The 25,393-nt window shown below is 41.6% G+C and overlaps 2 protein-coding genes across 4 annotated transcripts in view; one reads left to right on the top strand and one right to left on the bottom strand.

The window, feature by feature from the left end:
- LOC127432329 (tight junction protein ZO-2-like) overlaps nucleotides 1-12,438 on the top strand; it is a 57,056-nt gene extending 44,618 nt beyond the window's left edge. For 2 of the 3 annotated variants that reach the window (XM_051683242.1, XM_051683243.1), the window contains exons 8-23: nucleotides 1,139-1,250; nucleotides 1,557-1,675; nucleotides 1,834-1,936; nucleotides 2,120-2,270; nucleotides 3,574-3,682; nucleotides 3,818-4,037; nucleotides 4,128-4,312; nucleotides 4,947-5,042; nucleotides 5,135-5,214; nucleotides 5,301-5,511; nucleotides 6,514-6,614; nucleotides 6,866-7,087; nucleotides 8,802-8,903; nucleotides 10,649-10,933; nucleotides 11,214-11,296; nucleotides 11,394-12,438. In XM_051683242.1, the coding sequence (XP_051539202.1) occupies nucleotides 1,139-1,250; nucleotides 1,557-1,675; nucleotides 1,834-1,936; nucleotides 2,120-2,270; nucleotides 3,574-3,682; nucleotides 3,818-4,037; nucleotides 4,128-4,312; nucleotides 4,947-5,042; nucleotides 5,135-5,214; nucleotides 5,301-5,511; nucleotides 6,514-6,614; nucleotides 6,866-7,087; nucleotides 8,802-8,903; nucleotides 10,649-10,933; nucleotides 11,214-11,296; nucleotides 11,394-11,553 (2,339 nt within the window). In that variant the 3' untranslated portion in view covers nucleotides 11,554-12,438. The remainder of the gene's footprint in view (nucleotides 1-1,138; nucleotides 1,251-1,556; nucleotides 1,676-1,833; nucleotides 1,937-2,119; nucleotides 2,271-3,573; nucleotides 3,683-3,817; nucleotides 4,038-4,127; nucleotides 4,313-4,946; nucleotides 5,043-5,134; nucleotides 5,215-5,300; nucleotides 5,512-6,513; nucleotides 6,615-6,865; nucleotides 7,088-8,801; nucleotides 8,904-10,648; nucleotides 10,934-11,213; nucleotides 11,297-11,393) is intronic. The other variant, XM_051683241.1, reaches the window with a different exon arrangement.
- A 2,392-nt stretch (nucleotides 12,439-14,830) lies between these two features.
- The window catches only part of LOC127432689 (amyloid-beta A4 precursor protein-binding family A member 1-like), a 32,238-nt gene continuing 21,675 nt past the window's right edge, over nucleotides 14,831-25,393 (bottom strand). The window contains exons 13-16 of the mRNA XM_051684044.1: nucleotides 25,052-25,264; nucleotides 16,709-16,828; nucleotides 15,481-15,621; nucleotides 14,831-15,328 (exon numbers count right to left, since the gene is read on the bottom strand). Of these exons, the coding sequence (XP_051540004.1) occupies nucleotides 15,257-15,328; nucleotides 15,481-15,621; nucleotides 16,709-16,828; nucleotides 25,052-25,264 (546 nt within the window). The 3' untranslated portion in view covers nucleotides 14,831-15,256. The remainder of the gene's footprint in view (nucleotides 15,329-15,480; nucleotides 15,622-16,708; nucleotides 16,829-25,051; nucleotides 25,265-25,393) is intronic.

The raw sequence follows: 25,393 nt of genomic DNA, 5'->3' as shown, positions 1-25,393 counted from the left end.
GTGTATTGTTTCACAATATTACTGTTTTTACGGTATTTTTTTAAATCAAATAAATACAGCCTTGGTGAGATTAAGAGACTTCTTTCAAAAACATTTAAAAATCTTAATGTTTCCAAACTTTTGACCTGTACTGTATAGGCCCACACACACACACACACACACACACACACACACACAGCCTATGTATGTATAAACACAGACCTACAGCAAACAGATTATGGTGCCTGTATTTATGACAATGTTTATATTACTACTGTTATTCACATAACTACATACAGTAACAAGTAAAAACACTTACCTTGGAGTTTGTGTTACATTCCACACATCCTGTGATCTGCTGTGTCCGTTAAAATTTGAAAACGCACAGTGGATAGGTAACAGTTAAGTGAATGCGACTATTTATGTGATTTGGTTTGCCATTTGGATCTTACCTTGTTACTTCAACTGTACTGTTAAAAAAAAAAAGACAGTCGCAAAAATGAAACTTTTACTGGCACAAACGAAGCACAAATGATTGAGCCTATTTTGGGTGAATTTGGAGCATGTGGGGGGGCTGGTGACGTCATCGCCTATAATTCAATGTCTAATACTTTAAAAACCGAAGCAGTACAAATGAAACTTTTACTGGCACAAACCAGCACAAACGAAGCACAAACAAACGAGACTATTTGGGGTGAATTTGGAGCATGTGGGGGGGCTGAGTGACCTCAGAATGACCTATAAATATAATTTTAATATCTAAAAAAACCGAAGCAGCACAAACGAAAATGTTTACAGCACAAACGGAGCACAAACGATTGAGACTATTTTGCTGACGTATTGCGTTGGGTGGGGGGCCAACTTCACGCAGGTTTTTGCTGCCACCTACTTGCATAAAGATGTAATGCAGAAATGGTCACTAAACGAATCAGTGAATAAATCTGAACTAATCTCTTTTGTGAGTGGATTCAAAAGATTCGAGTCACTGGGATAAATCTACTATTTGTAAAACAGCAAGAACATACAAGTGAAGTATTCAATTACTGAAGCATCCCAGTGCTGTTATACTTAATATCAGCACTCTTGGAATGCCACTTGTCCAATGTAATTCGAGGACCAGAACTAACTTGTCCAATGACATCTGTTGTGTGTGTTGCAGATATCTCAGAGATTGAGTCGTACCGCTCGTATTCTCCTCAGGATGAGCGACGCAGTCATCATTCTGATCTCTCCTCACATTCCTCTAATGAGAGATTACAGGACAAAAGCAGGTAATATTCACACTAACATACTCATGAGAATGAAATTATTATGGTCATTGAATTATTGCTCGCAAACACGAGTAGCCAACCAACAAACCTACCATAAACTTGGGCCAAAGTCTACAGTGTGACAAAAACTACACTGCTAATTATTGGAAAAAGTAGCTTTTTACATTTTTTTTTATTTTGAAAACAGCTGAGCTACTGTGAAGCTACTGAAAATTTTTGTTAAGCTGGTAGTGTTGCTACTGTTTATATCAACAAACAAGCGGTGTTCAAGATGGAGACTAACTCTTGTCAACATTTTGTTGGTAGAGATGAGCCTCCAAACAGACTGGCTAAAATGGGAGCGATGCCGACTCCATTCAATGCAGCTCCTGTGGAGCGGCCACCTCCACCCATAGAGAAGGAGGAGCCTCGCAGTGAGTCGCCAGGTACCCATAATACCTTCACCCTGCACTGAATTCTGGGAAGTAGTGTCTTTTAATGCAATCGTGATTCGCATGCCCAGCAGATTTTCTAATTGTGCACAATTTGTCTGAGAAATATTAGAACAGATTTTAAGGAAGTATACTTTGTGGTTTTCCAACAGTTTCAGTGGTAAATGTTGCTCCAAAAGCAAGTATTCCAGTCAAAGCCAAACCTCTGCCAAAGGTATCTCTGTGGCCCAGTCAAGAGGACCAGCAAATATATGGGTTTGTACCAAATTAACTTCTAAATTCTATATGACTATGTTATTTCAAAATGAAAGCTTTGTTCTCACTTAACCGTCTGTTAAAATTCCTTTTTGAATCTCCTGGCAGTAAGTTAGTAAAAGCTGTTTTTTGATTTTGGGGAAGAAAAAAAAAACTGATTGTATTGAAAAATTTCACCCATAGTCCCAACACTGTGATGGTGCGCTTTCAGAAGGGGGACAGCGTTGGTCTGCGTCTAGCTGGAGGAAATGATGTGGGCATTTTTATCGCAGGCGTTCAGGAGGACAGCCCTGCAGAGATTGAGGGACTCCGCACTGGAGACCAGATCGTGAAGGTGCAACATTGCTCTCAAGTGCTCTATGCTTGAAGAATATATGCCTTCTTTCATTTATTTTAGTGATTGTTTAATGGGATAGTTCACCCAAAAATGAAAATTCTCTCGTCACTACTCACCCTCATGTTATCCTAGATGTGTATGACTTTCTTTCTTCTGCAGAACATAAATTACGATTTTTAGAGGATATATCTCAGCTCTGTTAGTCCATACAGTGCAAGTGAATGGTGACCAGAACTTTTAATCTCCAAAAAGCACATAAAGGCAGCATAAAAGTAATCCATACAACTCCAGTGGTTAAATCTATGACTTCAGAAGTCCTTTTTTTTTTACTATAAATGTCCATTTTCACCAGCCCTTCTAAGCGCTCCCTTTTGTTTTTGGTGATTCACATTCTTCCTGCATATTGCCACCTATTGGGCAGAGAGGAGAATTTCTAGAAAAAAGGACTTAAATATGGATCTGTTTCTCACCCACACCTATCGTATCGCTTCAGAAGACATGGATTAAACCACTGGAGTCATGTGGATTACTTTTATGCTGCTTTTATGTGCTTTGTGGAGCTTCAAAGTTCTGGCCACTATTCACTTGCATTGTGTGGACCTACAGAGCAGAAATATTCTCCTAAAAATCTTAATTTGTGTTCCACAGAAGAAAGGAAGTCATACACATCTGGGATTGCATGACGGTGAGTAAATGATGAGAGAATTTTCATTTTTGGTTGAACTATCCCTTTCAGCAGGTTCTATGAAAGAAAGAAAGTAAATCAGGTTTGGAATGACATGAGGGTAATGATGACAGTTTTTGATTTTGGTGACCTGTTCCATAAAAAATAATTAGGTTGTCAAAATGTTAAAATAATGAATCACAGTTCTACCTTACAAAGCCAAAATGCAGTAAATACACAAACACTATAATTGAGAAAAATGGCTTTACATTTTTTGATTATCCAAAAAAGTTATTATTAATTGTTCTCACTCTGTTTTCTCTGAATTTAAGCATAGTAAAGCCAAACCATTCTGTCACAGGACAGTTCACTGTCTAAGAGTCCCGATGTCTTTTATAACTCAGTTGTGACTAAATATGTAGCCACTGTATTTTGCCTTTGCAGTGCAGAATTAATTTCATGATTTACTTGCAGTTAACGCCTTAACACATTCAGTTCTGTTTTAAGGAAATCCTGTATTATACGAGTTATGACCACATTTCTTTTTTGGGGTCAATAATTGGGCTGTGAGGGTACAAAAGACATACAATTGCATTGTAATCAATTGATAATGTGGAATGTTTTTTTACTGTGCAGGTGAATAATATGGATTTCAGAGGTATGGTCAGAGAAGATGCAGTTCTGTATTTACTGGAGATTCCCAAAGGAGAAGATGTGACTATCTTGGCTCAAAGCAAACCTGATGGTACTTAAACACCTCTGTAGTCAAATCACTGAGTGTATCATTTGTAATCTACACATCTATACGTTTTATATTAAGAATGTCTGATCTAAGTATAGTACAGTTAAGACACAATATGATGTAGATTTTTGCTTTAAGTTTATAAAGACATCCTGGTGTCTGGGCGAGGAGATAACTTCTTCATCAGAACTCATTTTGAATATGAGAAGGAGCTTCCTCAGAGCCTGACCTTCTTTAGAGGAGAGATCTTTAAAGTAGTGGACACCCTGTATGATGGGAAGCTGGGTAACTGGCTCGCCATCCGCACAGGCAGAGATAATCAGCTACTGGAGAAGGGTGTCATACCCAGCAAGAGCAGGTGAGACTCCAGAGAGATTGCGTGCTTGTGTGATTTATGATGCAATAGTTTCATTTTTGGGGATGTTTCTATTTAATTGTGTACTATAAGGGCGGAGCAGATGGCAAATGTCCAGAATGCACAAAAAGGTGCTGGCAATGATAGAGGAGACTTCTGGAGGCTGAGAGGTCAAAGGGCAGCCAAGAAAAAAGATCTGCGTAAGAGCAGAGAGGATCTCAGTGCCACACCAGTCACTACACGCTTCCCTGCATATGAGAGAGTGGTGCTACGAGAAGGTACAGGCAATCACACATGAATGTTATAGACAGAAGCATCCGAATCCTGTTAATTTTTTTCATCCATACATTTGTTTGTACATAAATTATTATAATTCTGTATATATGTATATATAAATGTTTGGAATATTTTTTTTTACATATTATATGTATATATAAATATATATATGTGATATTTTAATTGAGACACTCAACATGTTTTAACTAATTTGTATTTTGTTTGTTTATATGTAAATATTTTAGTTCTATTTTTAAAAAAATATATTTTATATACATTTTTAAAAAAAATCCTAATTTTTAAAATATTTGTAAAAATGTTTTCAATTAATACAATAAATTTTTTTTTTAAATAGCTAAAAACGTTTAACGTTTTTTGTGATATTTTAATTGAGACACTTATCATGTTTTACCTAATATGCATTTTGTTTGTTTATAAATACATGTAAATATGTTAGTTATAATTTTTTAAGAAACTAATTTTTAAAAATACTTTAGAAAATAAATGTAAAAAAATATTTTTTTAAATAAATAAAAAAATATATATTTTTTCTTTGCTTTAATATATTTTTGTGTAATTTTAGTGTCACTCAAGTTTTATGTATGAAGTCTTTTAACACTGTCTTTCCTTTACCAGCTGGGTTTAGACGACCCGTCGTATTATTTGGCCCAATTTCAGATGCAGCCAATGAAAAACTTGCCAACGATCTTCCAGATGAATTTATCATTGCAAGTAAGCCATTACCAACTAATATGACATATCTCATCGTGTGTATTTATGTACATTGCATGTGACTTGATCTCTGTGTGTTTGTGTCATGACAGAGACTGAACCTAATGACGCGGGCACAGAAAAGTCATCTGGTGTGGTCAGACTAAACACTATTCGCCAGATCATTGAACAGGTGAACACCCCTCACATTTACTTCTGAAACTGTACATGTAACAAAAATGTATTACTATCTGAGAAACAACTTTTTCTTGTTTCCAGGATAAACACGCTCTGCTCGATGTCACACCCAAGGCTGTAGACACCCTCAATTACACCCAGTGGTATCCCATCGTCATCTTCCTGAATCCGGACAGCAAGCAAGGGGTGAAGACCATGAGAAACCGCCTGGTTCCTGGATCCAACCGCAGTTCACGCAAGCTTTACGAGCAAGCAGTTAAACTACGGAAAACCTGCACACACTTGTTCACTGGTTAGTCTGAAAAGCCATTAAATCTACTGTCCGATCAATGTGATCAGCACCAAGAATACAAGAAAAGTCATCTGAGATGATTTAGGGACAATAAATGTCTGAACAGTTATTAGTGTTTGCTAAGACAAGCATTACTATTTCTATTGTTCATACCTAGGGTTTGGGAGTGGAAAAAACCCTTAACACTAAGTATTACAATTTGGCACGTAACTCAACCTGCACTATTTGTGCTACGGACATGCAATTACTTTTTTTAAGCAATCAGACCTATGACTTTCACTTGCCAGACAATAAAGGTAAAAAAAAAAAAAATCCCACTGACTTGCATTAAAGGAGAGATCCGAGCCATTTCAAGAGACCAGAACACCTTAGCAATGGCATAGCACCATGCTAAAGACCCACACACCTTAGCAACTACATAGTTCATGCTAAAAGACACTCAGACCACCTTAGAAACCACAAAGCAAAATGCTAAAAAAAAAAAAAAAACACACTCCTTAGCAACCACATAGCAACATGCTAAAAGACACTCAGACACCATAGCAACCATATAGCAACATGCTTAAAAACACTCAAAAAACCCTAGCAACCACATAGCAACATGCTAAAAACATGCACCTTAGGAACTATATAGCAACATGCTAAAAGACACCTTAGACGGCCTTAGAAACCACATAGCAACCTGCTAAAAAAAAAAAAAAAACACTAACACCCTAGCAATCACAAAGCAACATGCTAAAAGACATTCAGACCACCATAGCAACCATATAGCAACATTCTTAAAAACACAACAATAAAAAAACCCTAGCAACCACATAACAACATGCTAAAAACACTAAGAACACTTGAGCAGCTGCATAGCAATCTTGGCTGTGAGTTTTGCTAGGGCAAGCACTATCACATTTTTTTTTCAGAAAACCCCTTCAGAAAATGTTAAAAATGTATTTATAATATGCACTTTGTAGATTCTGAACATGTTTGCCTGAATTGTTCCTTGTACAGCTACCATTGATCTGAACTCTGCTCATGACGCCTGGTTTGGAAGTTTGAAAGACACCATACGAGAACAACAAGACAAAGCCGTCTGGGTCTGTGAAAGCAAAGTAAGTCTCTGTACATCTAGGTTGAGCTGCACCAGCTGTGTATAAGGTCTCACCTAAGTTGTAGTGTAATGGTGCAATGCTCAATATTTGGTAGTGCATAAATTGTAACTTAGTGCCCAATTTATGCCATAACTTCAGTACGCATAGCTGGTGCAACCGGCCCCTGAAACATAAGCAGAGTTTGAGATGTGTTATAACATGTGAAATTACACTTTATCAGACCTTATTAAGTTCAGTTGCTGTTATTTCAGCTTGATGGATCAGAGGAGGATCTGGATCTCCATGATGACCGTATGTCATACCTGTCAGCCATGAGCGCAGACTACCTGAGCATGGACAGCCGTCTGACCAGCGATTATGATGACACGGCTGATGAGGGCGGAGCTTACACTGATAACGAGCTGGACGAGTCCACAGACGAGCCACAGCCAATGTCAGCCATCAGTCGATCATCTGAGCCTGTTAGTGAGGAGGTGAGTGTATTTGTGCACACTTCTTAATTTCTTGTCTCGTCCCTTACAGACACATCCTCAGTGTTATTTTATGATTGGGTGGAATGTATTGTATTTGCCCTACACCAACACTTCCTGGTAACATTTTAATAATGGAATTTACAACTGTAATTTATAAAACGTTCTATTTATTCATGCTACTTTAAGATTCAGATTGTCAGTGTTGCGATAAGAGCTCAGTGAGTATACATTCAATTTCCACTATAGTGACTGCAGTGTGAAATCAAGCTTTAAACACACTACCCCCAACAGGTCTCTTACGAAACTGCATTTTCCACACACATTCAGGTTGAATTGGAATCTAGCACATTATCATTAAAAAGAGTGTTCGACTTTGAAAAGAACAAATCAATGCAGAGAATTTCTGGTGGACAAGTCTACCAATAGCAAATAAGTATTTCCGAGATGACGAAAAGGAAATATTCTTTAAAAATGCAAGTTCTTAGAAATTACATTTTTGTATTCATGTTGATTTCATACATTTTCAAAAAGAATGTATATAATTTTTTTTACAACGTTTATATTTACTCTAAAAATGTCAAATGGTGTAACCATCAAGAAAAGTAGTAAAGTAATTTCCGTACACCTTAAATACATGCGAGATGTGAGTATACACAACTTAATCGATGAATTCAAAAAAGATTTTCAAACATGTTTTTCAAGGTAAAAAACAATATTATTTTACAGATATAATTTTTTTTATCATTTATATCATTAAAAGAATAATTCGCCTAAAAATGAAAGTTCTCTCATCATTTTCTCACCCTCGTGCCATCCCAGATGTGTATGACTTACAAACGAAGATTTTAGAAGAACATCTCTGTAGGTCTTTAATGCAAGTAAATGGTGACCAAAACTTTGAAGCTCAAAAAAGTACTTCCATAAGACTCCAGTGGTTAAATCCATGTCTTCGGAAGCGATATGATAAGTGTGGGTGAGAAACAGATCAATATTTAAATCCTTTTTTACTATAAATCTCCATTTTCACATTCACACTCATCTTTTGTTTTTGACGATTCACAGTCTTTGTGCATATTGCCACCTACTGTGCAGGGAGGAGAATTTAGAGTAAAAAATGGGCTTAAATATTAATCTGTTTCTCACCCACACTTATCATATCACTTCTGAAGATATGGACTAAATCACTGCAGTCGTTTGGATTACTTTTATGATGCCTTTATGTGCTTTTTGAAGCTTTAAAGTTTTGGTCACCATTCACTTGCATTGTACAGACCTAAAGAGCTGAAATATTCTTCTAAAAATCTTCATTTGTGTTCTGAAGAAGAAACATACACATCTGGGATATCATGAGGGTGAGTAAATGAGGAGAGAATTTTCATTTCTGGGTGAACTATCCCTTTAAGTTTTCTTGAGGTTGTACCATTTTACATCTAACAACCCAAGCACTAATCTTCCCAAGTCTTAAAAATGTTAAATAATCTGATATTTTTAAGAAGCTTTCAGACCCTGACATGGTCCTGTGGACCTTATAGTATATAAGCAATGTACGGTAATATTAATGTTATTTTTAGCCTTTAAATAGCTTTTTAACTCTTTAGTAAGTAACTCATTTTTATTAATCAATAATAGATTTGAGCAACAAAGAAAAAAGAAATGAGCATCAGTCACTGACCCAGATGTCTTATACCATAATGGCATTTTTTCGCCCACCCAGAGAGCCATGCCTGTTCCTCATGCTCGTGTGAAGAAATCTGGAAGCAGAGAGGTGCTGCGGGACCCAAGCCCACCTCCCACATTTGTTCCAGAACCCCCTAAGGTGAGCTCCTCTATCTCTTTCCTGAAATATTCTTTGACCCCATAACAAGCTCAAAACTACAGATGTACTTATAAAGGCTTTTGCACACCAAAGGCAAATTTTCACCGCAATTTCATGTTTTCCATATTGCTGCATTTTTTTGCATTTGCGTTTAATCTAACGCAAGTTCTCTTTTTTCTCTAATATAACATATATTGTATAATATGTTATCCTTTTTAATAAACAACTTTACAGATCTTAAGTGATTTTCTTTGCCAAATATTAATAACAATGCTGCTGACTTGCAGTGCACTGTTTGTCTTTGTATCAAAATGCTTTTGTTTACCAAAAACGTGGTATTGTCTCCTCAAAATCTTTATTTCTGTGCAATTTTGAATAGTCATTAACAGCTGTCGTTGGCAAGTATTAGTAGCTAATAATGGGTCAGACTGAAGATGGTTCATTGGATGAGGTGTTGTATTTCTTGCATTATTTAGACTCTTTGAGTGTTTAAATGTCGTCACGCTTAAAGGTGCACTCAGCGATTCCTGAGAAACACTGCTGATATTCGAACTCAACTGCCAAAACAAACACACCCCTCCCTTCAGTGCTCCTTTGGAAGCTCCGCCCCACAAATTCATGCACGTGAGACGGTTTTACGCACACCAGCTCCAGACACTCACAACTCTCCTGCTACTAAATCTAACATCACAACAACAGCATATATGTGTTCTGTGAAACATAGCGAAATGTATGCTACCCACCTATCAAGAAGAAAAAGAGCAACTTCTGCATCCATCTTCAAGCCTTTTACCTCTCGGAGGTCTCTCCACCACTGAAAAGCCTTACCGATGTTGATGCGACTCCTAGCCCTCGACTTATCATAATCCTTCTGTTTTTAGTTTATATTCGTCTGACCTTTTTCTCTTGGTCTGTTTCTCAGCAATTTGTCCTCCTTGGAGTTTAGAAAGTTTGCATCAGCCAGATTTGCCATCGCTCTTCTAATGAGTTTCCCTCTCGCTCTGCCCCCACCCCCCACCCTGTGCACATGCAAGAAGTACCACCTGTTGCTGACTGGCTGGAATAGAGTTGTTGTGTGTCTGATCCACTTTGTTTTTGTCCCATTTACAGAGCCAGGGCTGTGTACAAATACTAGATTTTTTTCAGCCCACCCACAGAACGGACAGCTAGCTGACTGTGAGGAGATATTTGCAGAATTTGACTAAAAGTGTATTGGATTAGAATTACTGAGTGTACCTTTAATTAGTAATATGTTCTGAGCAAATAATACACATACAATAAGATACAATCAGTATAGTTCAAATTGACAACATCTGTTACAATAGTCATTATATGTGCATTACGCAGTGATTCAAAATTTTGTACTCATCATACATGCATGGTAGTGGCCTATAATCACTATTCTGAGATACGGGTTGGCGCTGATTGGCGGCACGTGGGGGACCTACACAATATTAGGCAGGTGGTTTTAATGTTGTGGCTGATCGGTGTATATTCAGTTATAAAAGGGACAATTACACTATTTACAGCTCTCAGCTTGTTTTGGATGTGTAGGCTACATAAAGAATAGGGCATGCAATTGCCGCAACAAAAAAAAAGTATTTTAATATACATTGTTTCAATGGACAATAATTGAAAATTATTTTTATCTTAATCATGCAGCCCTTTTTTATGATCCCTTAAAAAATGACAAACAAGGGTTATGAAAATGTATGAGCAAGTTCAAACCCTTCCTGTTACTGCAGGTCAGATCAACATCACATGCCGCAGACTCCAGAAGCTTTGACTCGCGATCCAGCAGTACAGTGAGCAGCGATGTGCCCGTCAGTAATAAACCTGCTCCACCGCCGGTAGCTCAGAAGCCCAGTTTCAACATGCGGTCAGGCCCTGCCGATGACACGACCTCTGAAGACCCTGCTGAAGACCCCGCCAACCGCTCATTCATGGGAAAGGTGAAGGCTTTTGAGAAAATGGACAACCTGGCCCGAGCCAAACGGATGCTGGAGCTGCAGGAGGCCGAACAAGCACGGGTTTGTGTCTCATTAACTTTCGTATGCACATTTTCACATACTAATTCCCAAAGATATCTGATAGAGTGAGTTTCATTTTATTTATGAAAAAAATAAAATAAATTGGGGGATATGACAATGGACTGAAATCTTCACCTAATAATGGCCTGATACTTTCTTATTGAGATTCACCCACTAATTAATTATTATTACAATTTTAAAACAAAACTGTTTATTCTAGAATAGTAGAAAATCATTTAAACTTATAAACAGACAATCCTCTTGTCTTCTTGTTTAACAGCTGGAAATATCTCAGAAACATCCAGACATTTATGCAGTTCCACACAAACCGAAGCAAAATCAGAACAGACCACAACCAATCGGGTAAGTTTGCTTTGAAGCTCTCATTCCAGCATGTGTATAATTCCCAATTGGATGCCAATGTGCAGTTTTCCCTCAGTAATGACTCTCTTCCCTTTAGCTCCAGCTCAAACTCTGAATCGTTGAGCTCATCCTCCAAACCACCATACTCTCACTACCATGCCGATGATGATGACGAGGAAGAATACAGACGCCACTTAGCCGATCAAACCCGCAGAGGCTACTATAATCCTCAGAAATACAACGACACTGAACTGTAGCGCCCAGAAAACTTGTAGGCCAAACGGTGTGACAACATAACAGAGCTGAATCTCTTGATCGCATTGGATCTGTGTCAGAGTATTTCTTGCGCATGTCATTATTAAAAAAGAAAAAAAAAAGTGGTTAGTTATGTAATTTAGGGTGATCAAAGTGTCACTTGAAACCATGGACAAATCAGTTGCAAAACTGAACATGTTTTTTGTTTGCCGCATGCATTACATGCAGTATAAACATGCCATGGCAAGATGGTCTATAGGTCTTTTTATATCTGCCATGTTTTTATATGAAATATCAGTGTATATTTCATGTCTGTTTGTAGCTGTCTTGAGCAATTTGTGTGTCTTTAGCTGGTTTTATTTTCCCACATTATCATGTATCAGCCTCTAGTGAAAGCTACTAGATGGAGTTGAAGTCTTCACACTGCAATTTGCCATAAACCAAAAGTGAAAGTGGTATAAATGTTATTTTCTAAAACATTTGCTGGAGTGCCTTAATACCACTGATCAAACATGTAAGTTACTTTAAGTTGCTGTTTATATTTCTACTATACTATGATTTTGATCCAAAAAACAGGCTTATGTTATAAAATGTGTGTAACATCTTTTATATTGTTCAGAATTTGGATTTATTTACAATATAATTCACATTTTAATAGTACAGTGTGAAATGTTCACACTTATCTATGATCAATACTTTGTGCTAACAACTAATACAACTCAGACTTGTGGAAAATTATGCTATTTTTAAATTTAAAAAACAAAAATAAACCGTACTTTTAATATTGTTACTTCCTTGTCTTTCATTAGTGGTACTTGCTTAACTATTTCTATAGCTCATACATGGTATTATTAAAAAAAAGTTTTAACCCTTGTGTTCTGTTCATAGTGGTGTAACATTCATACTGTTTCCAGACAAAAATGTCTGGAACAGCCTTCGTGTATCCTGTCTTTTCCAAAATACGAGATTACACGTTATTGACATTTTGTTTGTCACACCCCTAACTGCTTTCATAAATATTAACAAGTTTTTTGCATTTTTAGGGGGACTGTATGGCTTAAAAACTCAATTAGCTCAGATTACACTATTACATATTTATGAAAAATAAGCACATTTTTGTTACCCTCAAATCAGTCAAAAGCAAAGTTGAATAATTATGAAAAGGCTGCTTTGTGTCAAGCATTAGAAGTGTCTGCAGCCATCTGCTGAAAAAAAATATATATGTATTATAAAATTGTACAATTTCATAGCAATGTCAAGTATAGCCTATAAGTGGCCTCAGTATTCTACTTATTGTTGAACAGTGTCTGTAACCGAGTGCTGTTACTTAATTTATAGATATTATCACAAGTTATACATTTGGATTAGGGCTGTCAACTGATTAAAAATTTTAATCGAATTAATTACAGTACATGACATGCAGATTAATTAATAAAATTAACTGCAATTAATTGCATACATAATTACAGTATTTGCTGAGAAAGGCCCCTAAATAAAGATAATTCATTTAAATAATGCCTAATAATTCAAACATTTCTAAATATAATATGTAGGGCCTATAATAAATATATAGTATGGATTGAAATTGTGCTTCCTCCTGAGTGGTTCTCATTCAATGGCTGCACTGCTTGTGAAGTTTAAGGCACAGCCTCCTATTAATACAGCTTGTAAAAAACAGCTGTACATCAAGTTTGCTTGTATTGTATTATTCTTATAGTATAATTGTATAGTATTATTCTTATAGTATAATCACTTGCTCTGGATATTCAGTTTTTGCAATAATAGCTCATGTAGTGCTCAATGTACAGTCAAACCTGACCATGGTGTTGCAAAGAGAAAACTTAAAAATAAAAAATAAAATTATCTACCACTTATTTTGCAAACATCATTCAATAATATCATTCATTAAACTCTTTTGTTTTGATTTTTTTTTTGCATGGGAATATAAGTTTTCCCAGACATTTAGTGATGTTAATTTTAGTGTGTGTGATGATGTGTGTGTTCTGCATTGTGGCTGTGTCATAGTCTCACCCATTCATTTCCATTGATTTCTGTCTGTCTCTGTGTGTTCGTGGGTCTGTGTGTATGTAGATGTGTGTGTGGGTGTGTTTTGCACTGTGGCAGTGTAGTCTCACTAATTCATTTCTGTGTGTTTGTGTGTCTTCTGCATTCTGTCTCTCTGTTCTGGTCTCTATTCTGATTTCCCCATTGATATATTTGGGTCAGACAAATTTGTCTGAGAACAAACAAGTGTGACCATTTATTTAAAAAAAAAAGTTTTGTGAATTTAGATGGTGGAAGAGGAATAAGAGGTAAAGTCACAAACACCAGACCACTCTGATGAAGGATACACATTTTTGATACTTTTATAAATGATCGGAAATGTTTGCTTGTAGGTTGATAAAACAAAAAAATCTTATAGAGGGTTTACTCCACTTTTGACATCAAAAAGTTACAGGCTTGCAAACACTGGATAACCTGGCAAGAATGCAAATAAAGGTGTGTATGTAATCAGCAAAAATTCTGTTTGTGACATTTGTACAGAGCGGTTATCTGAGTTACTGTAGACTTTGTCAGTTCGAACCAGTCTGGCCATTCTCTGTTGACCTCTCTCATCAACAAGACATTTCCATCCACAGAATTGCCACTCACTGGCAATTTTGTTTTTTGCACCATTCTGAGTAAATTCAAGAGACTTGTGCATGAAAATCCCAGGAGATCAGCATCTACAGAAATACTCAAACCAGCCCATCTGGCACCAACAATCATGCCATGGTCCAAATCACTGAGATCACATTTTCCCCCATTCTGATGGTTGATGTGAACATTAACTGAAGCTCCTGACCCGTATCTGCATGATGTTATGCACTGCACTGCTGCCACACGATTGGCTGATTAGATAATTGTATGGATGATTGTTGGTGCCAGACGGGATGCTATTCTGAGATGCGGGTAGGTGCTGTTTTGGTGGTACGAGGGGGACCTACACAATATTAGGCAGGTGGTTTTAATGTTGAGGCTGATCGGTGTATATTCACTTATAAAAAGGGACAGTTACACTATTTACTGTATGTAGGTGCTATCTTGATTTAATGTTGTGACTGATCGGTGTATATTGAAAAAAGGGACTTGAGCCATTTCTATGGACCAGAATATCAAAGAGTCTTGGGGTGGACTACTTTCACTTGGGTCACTAAACTTCCTAGCAACACCTTTGCAACCACAAAGCAACACTAAAAACTTTGGAGTTTTCCAAATTATGTAAAAAAGAGGAAAAAGTTTTGTTATTTGATTCCTTTACTTCCATTTAGTTCATTGTTGACAATCGTACAGCTCAGATCTGTGCCAGTTACATCAAATAAAGACTTTATAAACATTATATCTGTGCTCAGTGCCACTCGTCTTTCTGTGATAGTTTAGGTCCAGTAGTGTGTTTGGCACATAATCATTTACCATTCAGTTTTCTTTGGTACTTGGATTAACACATTTAACTGATGCCAGTGAATTGATAATGGGCTTTCACATGTCAGTACAGACCCATAAAGTTTAAGGCAGGTCAAATGCTAATGGAATGGTTTGGTTTATGCACAAATGGAATCATAAATACATCCAGTTAAATATGTAAACAGTTATATTCATATTTAAATAAAGAATTAATCTGGATTATCATAATATATGAAGGTGATGTGGTAGCCCTGCAGATTTTTAGATGTACACAGGTTGTTCCTGGGCGGTGAGCAGGCGGTACATGGCTGCTGGCATAGTCTTCATATGGATCTGAGCAAATATTAATGCAGCGTCAGCTCTCATTGCAATACACACTTTGCATCAGAAAGACAAACAAGCATCTTTGGGAAATATATTTGTTGTTAGATAATAGGCTGAAATACTATTAAGTGTTTTTCTTAATATTATCAAGCGACTTTTACCTCTCCCACAGCGTTCGAGAGGATATGAACAATCTTCTCATGAGGTGTGGCCACAACGCTCTGACCGTTGATCTCAATGATGCGATGACCGACGCGGACTCCTCCTCTCTCTGCAATCCCCCCTCGCATCAGACTACAGATCTGAGAAAAAAAAACAAACAAAAAAAAAACAGTGACAACTAGCAGCACAACATAAACTTTTGATGTTAATGCCCACTAAGTCTGTCAAATTAAAATGCAAATATTCTGCCAATTTAAATGTGCACTCAGTAATATTTTCCACATTAAACAAGTTTTACTCCTAAAGAAATGAACTGTAATTTTGAAACATATGGATAAAATCATGATGAGATGAAGACTTTAGTCATATCAGTGATGGATAAAAGCTGTTTTATTCTACATGGGGCAGGGGTGCCCTCATGGGGGCTGCCATTTTAGAATCACATGACCAGCTTAATTTCAGTAACCGTCTTGTTATTGGACACTTTCACTCTTGTATTAAATTAATCATGGCTGATTATGAATAGGGAATTTCTACAATGGCATCTATAACTGAAAACTATTGATTTTGAATGATGCTGCATCCACACCACTAGGTGTCAATGTAAGTCCAAGATGACATGAGCAAAAAGTTACTGAGTGCAACTTTAGGAAAAAAATGCACATTTGAATGTTAAAACTTCATTCGCATTCAAATGACTTAAGCCGATCATGTTCCTACTAAAAAATGCTAGACACAGCGCAACGATTGCAGTTTAACACTATACACAATTTATTTTTAACTTGACATCTAAAAAACATGGCAGTCCTGCGTGAGACGCTGAAAAACATTGAAACATGGCACAACATTCAAAAACGTCCATCTAGTGCATGTTTACATAAAAAACAATTGTAAAACTGCGCAGATTGATGCAAAAATGCATTCGGTGTGAATAGCCCCTTGGGGGAATGTCTTTAGCCGTTGTGTCTTGCTCCCTGTCGGCATCTGGCAGCATAAGCAATGCGTTATTTGGAAAAGTGCATCTTGAAATTCCTGTGTTTCTATGTATTTGATGCGCCCTCTTGTGGGCTTAGGAGACAACGTCAATTTAAAAATTTGGAGGTCTTGTTGGTTTTTTCCCCAAACTGAAATATTGTCCTGAAAATTCAATATAATTCGTATTTTGGTCATGTTTTGTGAAAAATTCCAATTTATTTTCTCAGCCCCATTGACAGCCCTAATACCCACAATGCCATTCTGTACACTGAAGCCCAGTTGATATCGGAGTTCTGGTCTGCGGATGAGTACCATAGTCACAGGAGGACACCTGACAATGTTCAACTTAATCCTGCATTGAGACTTCAGCCCCTGGACACAGAACAGGTCAAAAATACAAGCACATTATATCATTCTGCTGTAATACTGAGTTACATATTAGATCTGTTTAAAAACATAGTAACCTCTAGACTGCAGTTTTAGGTTGTAGCACTGCCACATAAGGTGAAAATGTACAGTATATGCATTGTAAATGAAAAAGTGTCATCAGTGTTGAAATAATCATATAGTATAGTGTAGTATTGTGCATAATTTTATTCATTTCATGTTTATTCCATGTTTATATGGAGACCGGGAGTATGTGATTTTTGCATACATATGGCTTCAGTTGGTCCTCAATTTTATCGAACATTTAAAATACATTTTAGTGCAAACCTATTGATTTCAGTGTCAAAAACATTCATATGCAGATTTCAAGCACAAATATGTGCATACGCATGGTTAGTGAATGTGGCCCACTATTTATTTATATCTGTTTGATCTGTTCAGTGGCGTAGAAATTAACAATGTAACTTCAGTTTTTCCAACTCTTTACATTTAACAAAAAAAGTTTCCCTTGGCACCAACTACGATGATTTTGCGAACGAGTCTCGCGTGTGACTTGAAATTATGTTTTGCTGCGGCGGTACATGCAGAAGTGGGTTTAAGATTTCTGAGGCCCCAAGAAACCGATTAACCCGGGGCCCCATTTTGACATTTTTGGCTTAAAAAATAACATAAAATGTATTTTAAATCATAATTTTAAATTCATCCTATCAGCCTTTGTAGCCAAGTACATTCAAAATGTTTTCTGAAACATAAAAATCTAGTCAAAGTTAATTAATGCATGTCTTCCAGTTCCCTATTTGTCACTCACTCGACGTTGTGTCGATGTAGTGACACTAGGGGTCACTATTGGGAGCCCAAGACACCTCTGGTCTTTGATAAAAGGCCAATGAAAATTGCCGAGTGGTATTTGCATGCCACTCCCCAGGACATACGGGTATAAAAGGAGCTGGTATGCAACCACTCATTCAGATTTTCTCTTCGGAGCTGAACGGTCATGCTCACTGAGCTGAATTCTACTGTTCATTCACCTCTGCTGGATCTGACGCCGCATTTCAGTGACTTCTCCCTCCTCTGCACTGGTGCACTGCAGAGAACGCCCCTGGGTGCTTCGGCAGAAAACAAAGAGAGTATATTTTCTGATAGAGACTTTTTCACTAAAAGAGTATATTTCTCTAAAAGAGCGGCACATACGGAACGTCTTTTTAAAGATGCGTCTTTTTAAAGATGCCTTTCCGATTGTGTGTTATTCCTGGTTGCGGTCATTATCTCTCAACTTTGGATGGTCATGATCGCTGTCTTTCATGTCTGGGCGCGACCCAAACGGAGGCAGCGTTTGTGGATGGTTCATGTTCTCATTGCGAGAACATGACCATGGCAACATTGCAGTCGCAGCTTGCTTTCGTAAGAAACCCCCAGTGGCTCCCCACCTCAGTCCTTCTACCTACGGGTATGAGGCCAGCGCGGATAGCACTGGGGGCGATTTGGGGACCCCAATGGGATCGCCTCTGCCGGGTATCCCCCCGCAGACCTCCCATTCCCCAGCACACTCTTCTGCCCATGTCGGGCTTCAGGATTAGTTCGCTGGCTCGTCTCACAGTGAGTCTGGCTTCTTGTTCGGAGCCCACGAAGATGATGAGCTCTCAAGCGCAGCATCGGAGAGTGGGCTTGTCCAGTTGGATGCAGAAGCCTCAGCTGGGCTCCCCCCCTCGGGGACGATTGTCCAGTCACAGGCTGATGCCGAAATGATGGACACACTTTCCCGGGCGGCTGCGAGCGTTGGGTTAGAGTGGAACCCTCAGCTCTTCCCTAACCCTCGCGGCTTGATGATTGGTTCCTGGGCTCACGGCACCGCTCAAAGCAGCCATGCCCCGCTCCAGTGCCTTTCTTCCCGGAAGTGCACGAGGAGCTGACGAAATCGTGGGAGGCACCTTTTACTGCCCAGCCCCGATTCCGCAGTTCCCCCGCTCTAACTACCCTCGATGGCGGGGCGGCCAGGGGCTATACGCCGATTCCCCCAGTGGATAAGGTGCTAGCGGTGCACCTATGCCCGCAGAATGCCGCCACCTGGCACGGACGCCCTAAGCTCCTGACGGCCAAGGCCTACAGTGCTGCTGGACAAGCCACCTCTGCCATGCATGCCATGGCTCTCCTGCAGGTCCACCAAGCCAAGGCGTTGAAAGAACTGCATGAGGGTAGTTCCACCCCAGATTTGATGCAGGAACTGCGCTCGGTGACCGACCTCGCTCTCCGAGCAACGAAGGTCACGGCACGGTCTCTCGGGCGGACGATGGCCACATTAGTCGTCCAGGAGCGCCACCTTTGGCTCAACCTGGTCGAGATGGGCGAGGCTGACAAGACACGGTTTCTTGCTGCCCCCATTTCCCAGGCTGGCCTATTTGGCGACACCGTCAAGGACTTTGCCCAGCAGTTCTCAGTGGTGAAGCAGCAGACGGAGGCTATCAGGCACATCCTGCCCGAGCGCACCCCATATGCTCGTCACCAAGGGCATCCCCCTGCGGTGATTGCACCGGCTCCGCCACAGCCCGCCCCTTCGGCACGGACCCGGCGTGGAGCCCACCGCAGGAAGCAGACGCCACCCGTCTCACAGTCTCACTAAGAACCCACGGAGGTCGTCAAAGCGCCCCTGAGACCGGCGACCCAAGGACAAAGGAACCCACTCACCTGGAGATGGTAAGAAGACCACTCCATCCCCCGGTGGAGGGCCGGGTGGAAAATCTTTTGTTGCATTTTTGTTTGATTTTGCCGCATGCCCAATAGGCTGCGGTACACAACAGTTCAGCAAAAGAGCGGTTTCCTTCCTCCCTGGGTCACATACCCGGTGTGCACAGTCGTCATCACAACTACCGTCCATGGGTTTTTCCTTGCAGGATTGGCGCTCCAGCGGTGGTCTTTCCGCCCCTGAGCGCCCAGCTGTGGCACACAGCCGCCCCCTATGTGGCAGTCTCCACGGGTTACAGGCCTCTTCCTCCCCCAACCCAGGCTGTTCTGGGGGTGGTCACAAGGAGCCAGGTAAGTGTTTCGATGTCCCTAGACTCAGCACGGCCACAACGTGGTGTGGCACCTCGAGCTCCGCCCCGCTGCGAGGCCCGACTTGCCAGTACGTCTGACGACGTTGTCCCCTTGTTCCCCCTTGCGCGGAACATGGATGCGTGGCTTGCGCTTTCCAATCCGTCACAATAGCTGATCCGGACCGTCCGATTCTGCTACGCGATTCAGTTCGCCAGGCACCCGCCCAGGTTCAGCGGTATTCACTTCACCTTGGTCAAGGACGAAAACACTGCTTATGCATATGAGACCGCTTCAGCACTGGCTCCAGACTCGAGTCCCGAGATGGGCATGGCGCCACGGGACACATCGCGTGGTCATCACGCCGGTCTGTCACCGTCTTTTCAGCCCGTGGACCGACCTCTAGGTTCTACGGGCAGGTCTTCCTCTAGAATTGGTCTCCAGGTGCGTCGTGGTCACGACAGACGCCTCCAAAACGGGCTGGGGCGCTGTTTGCAATGGGCACGCAGCCGCCGACCTGTGGACGGGCCCGCGACTGCATTGGCACATCAGCTGCCTCGAGATGTTGGCAATTCTGCTCACCCTGCGGAGGTTTCAGCCATTGATCCGGGGCAAGCACGTGTTAGTTCGGATTTAGACAACACGGCAATGGTAGCATATGTCAACCACCAAGGCGGTCTGCGCTCTCATTGTATGTCACAACTCGCCCGCCGTCTCCTCCTCTGGAGTCAGCAGCATTTCAAGTTGCTATGAGCCACTCACATCCCGGGCAAACTCAACACTACAGCGGACGCGCTGTCACGGCAGATTACCCTCAGGGGAGAGTGGAGACTCCACCCTCAGGTGGTCCTGCTGATTTGGAGTCGATTCGGACGGGCACAGGTGGACCTGTTCGCCTCCCAAGAATCCTCCCACTGCCCGCTCTGGTACGCCCTCACCGAGGCTCCCCTTGGCATAGATGCGCTGGCCCACAGCTGGCCCCCTGGCCTGTGCAAATATGCATTTCCCCCAGTGAGCCTACTTGCACAGACACTGTGCAAGGTCAGGGAGGACAAGGAGCAGGTCGTCCTGGTAGCACCCTACTGGCCCACCCAGACATGGTTCTCGGACCTCACGCTCCTTGCGACAGCCCCCCTGGTGAATTCTCCAGAGGAAGGACCTTCTTTCTCAGGGACGGGGCACCATCTGGCACCTGCGACCAGACTTCTGGAATCTCCATGTCTGGTCCCTGGACGGTGGTAGACACAATCACTCAGGCTAGGGCCCCCTCTACGAGGCGCCTGTATGCCTTTAAGTGGCATCTGTTCGCTAAGTGGTGTTCTTCCCGACGGGAAGACCCCCAGAGATGCGCAGTCGGATCAGTGCTTTCCTTCCTGCAGGAGAGGTTGGAAGGGAGGCTGTCCCCTTCCACCTTGAAGGTGTACGCTGCCGCAATAGCAGCACACCACGACGCAATCGACGGTAAGTCCTTAGGGAAGCACGACCTGATCATCAGGTTCCTAAGAGGCGCCAGGAGGCTGAATCCCTCCTGACCGTGCCTCGTTCCCTCATGGGACCTCTCTGTAGTTCTTCAGGGTCTACAGAGAGCCCCTTTTTAGCCCTTGCAGTCAGCCTAGCTTAAGGCACTCTCCTTGAAGACTGCCCTCCTGACTGCGCTCACTTCCATCAAGAGGGTAGGAGACCTGCAAGCGCTCTCTGTCAGCAAAATGTGCCTGGAGTTCGGTCCGGGTTACTCTCACGTGATCCTGAGACCCCGACCGGGCTATGTGCCCAAGGTTCCCACCACCCCTTTTAGGGACCAGGTGGTGAACCTGCAAGCGCTGCCCCAGGAGGAGGCAGACCCAGCCCTGTCATTGCTGTGTCCAATGCACGCTTTACACATCTATTTGGATCGCACGCAGAGCTTTAGGATCTCTGAGCAGCTCTTTGTCTGTTTTGGTGCACAGCGGAAAGCGCTGTCTCCAAGCAGAGGATCGCCCACTGGCATATTGACGCCATAACTATGGCATATTACGCCCAGGACATGCCACCCCCAGTAGGGCTACGAGCCCATTCTACCAGGGGTGTAGTGGCTTCCTGGGCCCTGGCCAGGGGTGCCTCTCTAACAGACATTTGCAGAGCAGCAGGCTGGGCAACACCCAACATCTTTGCAACCTCCGGGTGGAACCGGTTTCGTCCCAGGTAGTGGCACGCAATACAAGCGGATAAGCCCGGGATAGCTGGCCGGGTGTATCACTTGCAGATAGCGCCTTCCACCTCCTTTTGAGTTGAAGACATGTGCCATTAATTCCCAGTAGTGTTCACAAGTTTTGTTCCTTGGTTGACTTCCTCCGAGCCCTGTGGCAGTCGAGTTTTCGGAGAGACTCGCTGCCGGCCCAGTACACGTGCTAACTAAGAGTCCTGTTCTGGGGTAGGTGCTCCGCATGTGGCGGTTCCCTGTAAGGCTAACCCCATGCGATATATATCTTCCGCTAGTTCATTTCCCTGTTGGCAAACTGTATATACCTTGGGCAGAGCCCCTCTGCCCCAGTCTCCATGTTTGTAGTAACTCCTCCCCCATTGGGTAGGATCTACCTTGAAGACACTCCACATGGTTGGAAAGACCATGTGACGTATTCTTCCACTTAAATATCCCCCCCTCTCTTTGGGTGAGGTGTGGTCTCCGCGGTGTCTTCCCCTTGGGAGGGACACCCCCCGACTAGACCTGGCGGCCCAGTCGGATAATCCCCCTTCTTTTTTAGGGAGTGGAAAAAGAGAAGGGGAAAAGAGGCCACAACTGGGTTAAGCCTGTCTCTATCTTTTGGGTAGTCGACTTGTCTCCAAAGGGCTGTTCGACACTCATAACTATGTTGGGGGAGGTTACGTGTCGACCTGGTGTGCTGGCTATGAGGCACACAGCGGTCTGCCCACCACACACTGCCAGTTCACGTAACACAGTTCAGCCAGTTGTGGTGTTTCGTATAGGGACCCCTAGTGTCACTACATCGACACAATGTCGAGTGAGTGACAGATAGGGAACGTCATGGATACTTGTGTAACCTCCATTCCCTGATGGAGGGAACAAGAAGTTGTGTCCCTCCTGCCACAACGCTGAACTACCCGCTGAAATGGCCGGACCTTATATCGGCTCCTCAGCATAAAACCTGAATGAGTGGTTGCATACCAGCTCCTTTTATACCCGTATGTCCTGGGGAGTGGCATGCAAATACCACTCACCAATTTTCATTGGCCTTTTATCAAAGACCAGAGGTGTCTCGGGCTCCCAAGAGTGACCCCAAGTGTCACTACATCGACACAACGTCTCGTTCCCTCCATCAGGGAACAGAGGTTACACAAGTAACCATGACGTTTTCCACAATACAGTGAAAAAAAACAAACATTTACCTACATTTATTTTTACAAAACACTTTTTTTTATGAATAGGGTGTGTAAAACCTACTACAGTTTTTATTTATTATTATTATTATTATAAGCCAACAATTATTTATTGTTGTCCAATTTGTCATTATAATTTGATACAGTATTATTATTATTACTTTGAGGATTTTTTGTATACAATAGTAATATATTTCTGTCTTATTTAATTTACTTTCATCTGGATCTTATATTCTGACACTGCAGTGTATTGTTCATCATGTTGCAAAAGGCTGTATTTTATGTAAGCATCACTGGCAAAATTTGTAACAGTATTGTAACAGTAAACATACAAGGCACGGCGGCCCCTCAGCACACTAGAGCAGAAGGAAAAAAAAACATTGCTGAAAGCGCTGAAAACTTTGCTTTGTGCAGAACAATCTGGAATAAATTTTAAACATTATAACAGTCACCTCTTTGCAACCTGAACTTGTTCAGAACGTGAAATCTTTGTGACACCTGCGCTAAAAAAAAATCTAGACGCAATTTGGAAAGCCCAATACCCAATGCACTCTAAGTCCTCGTGGTCGCATAGTGATTCGCCTCTGTCCGGGTGGTGGAGGATGAATCCCAGTTGCCTCCACGTCTGAGACCGTCAACCCGTACATCTTATCACGTGGCTTGTTGAGCGCGTTGCCACGGAGACATAGCGCGTGTGGAGGCTTCACACCATCCACTGCGGCAACCACGCTCAACTCACCATGCGCCCCACTGAGAACGAACCACATTATAGCGACCACGAGGAGGTTACCCCATGTGACTCTACCCTCCCTAGCAACCGGGCCAATTTGGTTGCTTAGGAGACCAGGCTGGAGTCACTCAGCACGCCCTGGGATTCGAACTAGCGAACTCCAGGGGTGGTAGCCAGCATATTTTACCACTGAGCTACCCAGGCCCCCCTGAAACAGCATTTTTGAGACCTGAAATTCTTTTTAACTTTTGACAATGTGTCTAAAAACCGGTTCGGTCCTGTGAGACACTGAAGAAACAGTGAGACACAGTGCAGCAGGCATGGAGGTTCATCCAGCGCGTGTTTACATAGGATAACAATGGAAAAACAGAGCAGATGTGGGCAAAAAATAAGTTCGGTATGAACGGCCCCTAACTCACCCATTCGCACGTATCTGTGAGTGAGAGCGCGTGGGCGAAACAAGTTCGGAAGGCCTGTATATTTTTTTCATAAATTACAAACCCGAATTAAAAGTCCTACTTGAATAACTGACCCAATCCGGTGGACCTCTTACACTGACAACAGTGTATTCACGCATGACAAGCGGTTTTTGCAGAGCTTTCCTACTGGGGTCCCCCGATGTCCGGGCACCCGCGCAATGCGTGGTTTGCGTGGTGGTTAAAACCGCTACTGGGTACATGTGGCAATAAGGTTGTTTTGGTCCGATTAACTATGCTAACCAGTCAAACCTTGACCCCTTGGTTAAAAACAAAACAAAAACGCTAATGGAATTCCGTGATGTTTACGCCAAAAGCATACTTTGTTTTTTACACATACGCTAGTGTATGCATAACATAGAAAGCATTGATAGACAGTACACACACTGGCTTAGCGTAATACAAACATGCCCCAGAGTGGCAGCTCTCTAGCGTTGTGACTGGCTTTAGGCGGTCACGTACCGTTACAAAGTAGCTGCCTATGTAGGTTGTGAACGGTAAAGCAGTTCACTAGGTTTTGGAACGGGGCTAATATGTTTGTTCAGACAGAAATAATAAACGTTCCGATATATGAAACAAAGCAGAACAAATGAATCGTACTTTAATGATGCTCTGACATGTTGAGAGAGGCAGTCCGACCAGACTGGTACCGTTAATGGTCATGATCTGATCACCGATGTTCAGACTTCCAGACTTCACTGCATGTCCGCCGTGCATTAGACTGGCGATAATGACAGTGGGTAGGATGGAGCCCCAGCCCGACTCCACGATCATTACACCCAGAATCTCACCTTTCTGTTTCTCTATATATACCTGACAAAAACACAAATCCCAAATACAGACGGATTGTTCTGAATTGAATTTTAACATGATCTAATTTGTATTTGAAAGTTGAATACGTTGAAGAAGCTGTCTATACAATATTGTATTTTCCAAATGTAA

Source organism: Myxocyprinus asiaticus, chromosome 42 (assembly GCF_019703515.2).
Source record: "Myxocyprinus asiaticus isolate MX2 ecotype Aquarium Trade chromosome 42, UBuf_Myxa_2, whole genome shotgun sequence".
In the NCBI taxonomy this organism is placed as follows: domain Eukaryota; kingdom Metazoa; phylum Chordata; class Actinopteri; order Cypriniformes; family Catostomidae; genus Myxocyprinus; species Myxocyprinus asiaticus.
This window is presented reverse-complemented; position numbering and strand designations above follow the sequence as displayed.